General features: G+C 38.6%; 1 protein-coding gene across 10 annotated transcripts in view; it reads left to right on the top strand.

The window, feature by feature from the left end:
* Nucleotides 1-6,867, top strand: part of Pus10 (pseudouridine synthase 10) — a 101,178-nt gene that overhangs the window by 38,315 nt on the left and 55,996 nt on the right. For 6 of the 10 annotated variants that reach the window (XM_076938014.1, XM_076938013.1, XM_076938011.1 and 3 more), the window contains 2 exons: nt 2,149-2,289; nt 6,586-6,825. In XM_076938014.1, the coding sequence (XP_076794129.1) occupies nt 2,164-2,289; nt 6,586-6,825 (366 nt within the window). In that variant the 5' untranslated portion in view covers nt 2,149-2,163. Of the gene's footprint in view, nt 1-71; nt 346-386; nt 969-2,148; nt 2,290-3,582; nt 3,818-6,585; nt 6,826-6,867 lie in introns of those variants that run through there. The other 4 variants (XM_076938015.1, XM_034508651.2, XM_034508650.2 and 1 more) reach the window with 4 other exon arrangements.

Below are 6,867 nucleotides of genomic sequence, written 5' to 3'. Positions count from 1 at the left end.
GGGGCTCATCGACATTTCTGGCAGCAGCTACTACGACCTAGGTGCCGAGTCCATCGGAGGCTCCTTTGCCGGTCGACCCTTTAAGGCTACCCGCCCCTCGCAGTCTTGCGTTCGTGGAGCTAGCTGGAGTTCCAGGCTGCCAGCTGGACAGCCTTACTGATCACCCTGTAACAAGAGGGGGTTCATGCATTCCTCTCGTGAGGGGCCTGGTACGTTCGTTGTAAAGCTCTGGTTTCCTTGGGGGAACAGAACGGCTGGGCGCAGTAGGTGCTCTGTCTTTAGTCTTCCCCGTTCCCATTCAGGGCCGAAAAGGGTTAAGTCTTGGCTGCAGCATCTTGGGAGAAGGTAAGGCCTAGGAAGTACGAGGTGAAGGGTTAGGGACTGGGTGTCGAAGAGGTGTGGCTGCAGTCCTTTTTGTTTGTTAGCCAGGTGGAGTGAGTGGGAAGTTTCTAGAACCTTAGCAAATAGGGTTAAGGGCTTGTTTGGCTAGAACAGAGGCTTTCCCTTACCTTTCCTCTACTCCCTTGCCACACAGGACGAACCATGCCTGTGCATGAGGAAATGCATCTAAAAAGATCTTATGATGTGAAACGCAAGACTGTTTCAGCTGTACCCCCTCTCCCTGGTGCTTTCTTTCCTTTTCGATATATATTGTAGTTGTAAAAACAAAAACAAAAACAAAAAAATCCTTCCTCTCCGTTCCATGAGACTGGCTTAGGTATGTGGTGCGTGGAGAAGGGAGTCAATCCCTTTAGAGATTCTGACACCTGGGAGAGACTTTCGTTGGGACTTTTCAGTTCTTTCAAACAGCAAAACTTAACAGTGGAGATCCTCATTGAAACACTTAGTGTAAGAGATATTTCTCAGGGCTTGTTTTCAAAGATAAATCCAATATCAGATCACAACCTATTTCTTTCTACGAAATCCCACGATTTCATTTCATCGAGATGAAATAACCCGTCTTCGAGGTATATGTCCTCTTTTTTTTTTTTTTTTTTTTTTTTTTTTAATGGTAACGTGATTGAAGAGTCACGATTGTTGCCAGGGGAAAAGGGTTTACAGCTCTTCACTTTGATTATTAACACACACACACACACACACACACACACACACACACACACACGGAATTTTTGTTTGTTTGAGTTGTTTGAGACCTCATCAAATCACTTAGAAAAGGTTTGTCAATTCTTATCAGGTTTGGGAGCTTTTCAGAGCCTGGAGATGGTGGTGTGTTATTTATTGGTTTTGCATGATACTTTTATTCTACTGAAATACGGAGAAAGAGCATTTAATCTTTATGCCAAAAGGAAGAGCCTAAATTTGAATGTTGTTAATTAAATTCAGAGAGAAGGTTTCACTATTAAGTGTCCTTTTAAAGAGCTTACAGATTTTTTTTTAGAGAAAGATATATTTGCTTCTCTTTTTTACCTAACAATTCTGTATTGAGTAAAATATTTGATGTTAACCAACAGAAACAGGAAAAAAATAAAATAACTAGTCAATTTTCTCTGTTAGGAGACTATGAAGATCCCTCCCTACCCCTCTTCTTCCTCTCTAAAGTCTCACTCTGTATGTAGCCCAGTATGGTTTTGACTCTCTATTTAGCCCAGGTTAGCCTTGAACTTATGGAGATCCTCTTGCTTCAGCCTCTTGTGTACTGAAATTATAAGCATGAGCACTTAAACCTGGCAAGAAGATGCATTTTTACATAATTATTTCCAACTCCTCATAGACTCTTTACTTGACATTAAATTAAGTGAACTGATAGAAGGGATTCTGAAACTGAAATAAATAACTTGACCATACAATTTCTTGGGTTTTTTTTGTTTTTTTAAAAATAGAGTATATCCCCATATTATATGTACTTTCTTGAAAGGTTTACACAGGCAGCCCTGAGTGGTCCCAAGTTCTGGTATCTGAAAGTTCTTAATGTCATGTCCAAAGCAAGCTTGGCTTTCTCTTTTCCTCTCCCCTGTAACCCACATACTCACGTAGTCAAGTTTATATTTTAGAGTATAGATATGACAAGCAGTATTTGAAAAGTATAAAATAGAATTTTTCAAATGAAAGCTAGCTTTTCTTTTTAAGGACATAATTGTATGTAGCTGTAAAATACTGAAACCACTCATTTTAGTTTCTTTCTTCTAGTTATAGTTATTCAGTATGTTTCCACTGACTGAGGGAAACAAGCATGTGGCCCAGCTGTTGTTTAGTTCTGGCACCTGTCCAAGATGCATCTTCCGATTCTGTGGTGTGGATCTTCCGGCGCCTTACAAACGCCCAACCAAGGTATATTCTCTTTAAATTAAAGGATATTTTTTATAGTATGGAGTGAAAGTCTCTAGCTTTAAGTACTGTGACTAGCCTGTAACTCCACTAAAGAAGGAAAATTAATAAAAGGTAATTTTGAAACTTCAATTTCCTTAAAAACTTGATGTAGTTGGTTTTCCAGTGACTACTGTTTAACGGTTAGTGTAGAGAGAGATCTATGTAGGACTTTTTTTTGCTTTGTTAAATATATGTGTAGACATTCTATAAACGGCATCTAAATACAATACCACAAGATATCTTCTCACATCCATTAATGCAAAACAACAGGATGGGGCAGGTCATAGTCCTGATTGCTTCTTTTAAATAGAAAATGAGTTTGGTTATGTTTTTTAAAATTATTTTTTTTCTATTATTTTTATGATATATACACACATATATGATTATGATGTGAGTACTCCTATAATTTATGCGTATGTTGTGAGTGCTCGTGTGTGTGTGTGTGTTGTTGTGAGTGCTCGTGTGTGTGTGTGTGTGTGTGTGTTTGCAATAAGTTCTTTTCTTCCATCATAGACTCTGGGAAATCAAACAGGTTGTTAGACTTGTGTGACAAGTGCTCTTACCTAACAGGCCGTATTGCCTGGTAACCAGTCCCTTGCTGTGTATTACCATTTATATGTATGTATGTATTCTTCTGGTGCTGGGATAGAACCCAGGGCTTCAGTGAGCATTCTGTCACTGATCCATGTGCCCAGCCTGCCACTGTGTCACTCAGTGAAATGTGTCCTTAATGACGTTTGGCTTGTGAGACCATGATGGAGTATACTTAAGATGGCTGCAGTATTATTAGTCACTGTAATCCTAGGGGCCCACTAGCCATAGCTGTGCAGTCTGTTGTTGTCAAGAGCACTGTGTGTTCCCTGGCTCTGTCGGAAGCCTTTAAAAGCAAGTGCTTATTGAATCATTATTCCTGATACTAGAAACATAAGAAACTTAAGATAGCCTTTCACATTTACAGTGTTACATAGAGAACTGTACCATTGAATAGAATACTTTCACATAAAGTATATAACATACTTGTGACATATGGTTGATACTAACAGTGACGTTCTTTTAAAAGGCAAATATGTGTGTAAATATGTGCACTCATACGAATTGCTAATAAACAATGCAGCAGTCACTATCATTTTTCTGTCATTGTGTTGTTTCTACGTTAGAAATAAAAACAGTGCCTAGTGTGTGGCTAGTGTTGCTACATGTCAAGCTTTCATTTGATTGTTTGTAAGTACATGCTATGATTGTCTCTATTTTCAGATGAAGCAACTGAAACACAGAGAGGTTAAGCAGCCTGCCCAAAGTTAAACAGCTATTAAGTGAGAAAGCTAGGAATTGAACAGTGTGTCTGAATCCAAAGCCTAGAATTTGGAGCTAGAAGACGTGGATTTGAATCTCAGTTCCACCACTGTACAGCTTCAATTTACTACTGTGCACATGGGAATGGTGACACCTTCTACGTCACGGGACTTTAAGGGACGTTATCAATTATTAAGTATGTGAAAGCAATTGGAAACCAGTAATAGCACATAGGCAGTGACAGTTGCTATGTATGTCAATGCTCAGCTTATATCCAGCTTTGTGTAACCTTTCTTATATGCTCTTTGCACACCGCTCTCTCTCTTTCTCTCTCTCTCTCTCACACACACAATATATATATATATATGTATATATATATACATACATATGTATATTGTATTCAAAATATATTTTACATAAATCTGGCAGCAATTTTGACTTGTAATATTCTTTGTGAATAAATATAAAAAATATTCAAAGGCTCTTTTGAAATGTTTTAAGTTTTGTCTTGTTCCAGTCACATAGCTATACATGTACACACGTACACACTATCTTACACTAATGCTACAGATGTTAGGTAGCAATCAACATTTGTGTGGGTCGTAATATACCAAGATGTGTATGTGCGTGATGCTTGTGAAAATTGGTGTGCTAATGCATCAACAATGAATTTAATGTTTGACTGAAACAATGTTCTTGAGTTGGTATAGCCTAACTAAATTCGAACTTTCTATCCACGACAGAACAGTCAAACTGGCCCGATGTAGTAGAAGCAGAAGGAAAGCAGAGTGTTTACATGGGTGGAGTGGCAAAAGCAGCAGCCTTTGAAAGTGGAGGCATGTTTTTACATTCGAATACACAGGATGTAAGAAATTAGACAGAAATGTAGACCAGGGCATCTTTTGCTTAATGCATATAAATGGAATGTGATTTATATTTAATACTACCAAATCTATGTATTTTGGTAAATTGTCTCAAAAATTATCTGCACTTACTCAACGTCTAAATAATAAGATTTCACATTAACTCACACTATGCTTATGAGGTTGTTAAATAACTTAGCAAGAAACTAACTTGTACTCCTACTATGTGTATAAGTATGTACATGTGTGTGCTCATGTATAGCCATGTAAGATAGTGTGTACGTGTGTGCTCATGTATAGCTATATGACTGGAATAAGACAAAGCTTAAAACATTTCAAAAAAGCCTTTAAATATTTTGTTTATATTTATTCACAAAGAATATTACAAGTCAAAAGTGTGTGTGTGTCTGTCTGTCTGTCTGTCTGTCTGTTGCTTTTGTTTCTTTGTTGTTTGAGATGGATCCCAAGGCTTCATGTATGCTAGGCAATAGTCTGCCACTGAGCCACATCTCCATGCCAGTTTATATTTTTATATTTTTATAATTAGAATTGAATTTTTCTTGTTTTACTCAGTAGTTTAATGAGCTTCCCAACAGAACTACAAACCAGATTTATAAATCTGTTGATGGCGTCTTTCTCCTTAAGATTAGGGTTTTAGCTTTACTGATTTGTGAAATTCTGGATAAAATTCACATATGTAATAGGCATTTGATCATCATGAGGATTAAATGCATTAGTAATAAATTCAGAGTCACCAGTAATGCACTGGTGTAGCATTAAGCACAGAAATCAAGGCACTTGTCTTTGACGTCTTTTAACCAAGAGGGAGCCAGATTCAAATTCTCTACTTTGTTCTCACTGTTGCCTTCCATTCTGTCTCTGCTGTGGGAGTCTGAGTCTGTGCCTGCCTGAAGGCTGTCTTGTAAAATTATCCCTGTGTCGTATTGGTCTGTCCCTGGAAAAGGCCTTTGTTCTCTTTTAGTTTTTATATATTTTTAAATTTGATTTTTAATCGTCTGTATGTGATGTATGCTATGCCATGTGGGTACCTACAGAGGCCAGCGTCAGCGGAGCTGCTAGAGCTGGAGTTACAGACCGTTGTGAGCTACCGGATGTGGGCCTCTGGAAGAACAGTCCACGCCCTAACCACTGAGCCATCTCTCTAGTCCAGTCCTTTTAATTTAACAGCAGAGAAATCATCATCTGGACAAGGAATGAGAAATACTTAACAGAAATAGTTAATAGTTGTACAAGAGTTAAGTATGGCTCCAACTGACCCGGATAGCAAACCCTTTCAGGCAACAGCTGAGCGCTGCTTTTAGTATTTATGGTGGATATTTATTTTATAAGGCTGGTCTTAACTCATTTGCTGTTTCCAGTTTGTACTCCCCCACACAACCTGTGTGTGTGTGTGTGTGTGTGTCTGTCTGTCTGTCTGTCTGTCTGTCTCTTTTATTTCTTTGCTGTTTGAGATGGAACCCATGCTTCATTCATTGGGCAAGTTCGTATCTCAGAATTCCTAGAAAGCCAATGCTATAGATACTTGGTTACTCCCGAGTTGTATAAACCAGTGACGTGTGAGTCCCTGCTATTAATCTTCTCTACACCTTGTTTTGAGACAGTGCCTCACCCAGTGTCTGGGTGGGTTGAACTCATAGGCTATCTGCTGCCTCTGCCTGAGCCTGCTCTGTGTGATCTAGAACACTGGGATCCATGACATGCAAGGCAGCGCAGTAGTACTGCCTTTAAATCCCAGTACTCAGAGGTAGGCAGGTCTTTTGTGCAAAACCAGTAACATTTGTTACTGGTGACTCTGAATTTATTATTAATGTACTTAATCCATGCACTAATTAAATACCTATTACATATGTGAATGTTTTTTTCAAAAGAATTTTATAAATCAGTGAAGCTAAAACCCTAACATTAAGGAGAAAAGTTCCTCAACAAAATTACAAATCTGGCTATTAGTTCTATTGGGAAGGTCATTCACTACTAGTTAAACAAACAAAAGTCATCACGCTTGGCCAATTTTCACGCTTCGTTGTGAAACCCTCAAAGCTACTTTAAAATATTATTGCATTTTCTCTTACTAACTTTTCAGGAGTTGCTCAGTGATCTACAAAAATTTCTAGAACCAGAAAAACATGAATTAGTTTTGGAAGCTCCCAGCCCACCATTGAAGAAAATCCGTCTACATGAAGATGGGACTGATAATTTGAGTGACTATGGAAAGGAGGGCGTCTCTGTTACAGAAGACGAAGGCATGGCCTCGAAGATGAGCGTGTGCAATGTTTGCTTAGGAATTCTTCAGGGATTCTGTGAGAAGGGCTTTATTACAGAGGTAAACATCCATTGCCCAGCAGAGCTGTGACGATAGATGGGT

This window comes from Arvicanthis niloticus, chromosome 7, assembly GCF_011762505.2.
Source record: "Arvicanthis niloticus isolate mArvNil1 chromosome 7, mArvNil1.pat.X, whole genome shotgun sequence".
In the NCBI taxonomy this organism is placed as follows: Eukaryota; Metazoa; Chordata; class Mammalia; order Rodentia; family Muridae; genus Arvicanthis; species Arvicanthis niloticus.
The sequence above is the reverse complement of the archived record's forward strand: the minus strand, read 5'-3'. Positions and strand labels throughout refer to the sequence as shown.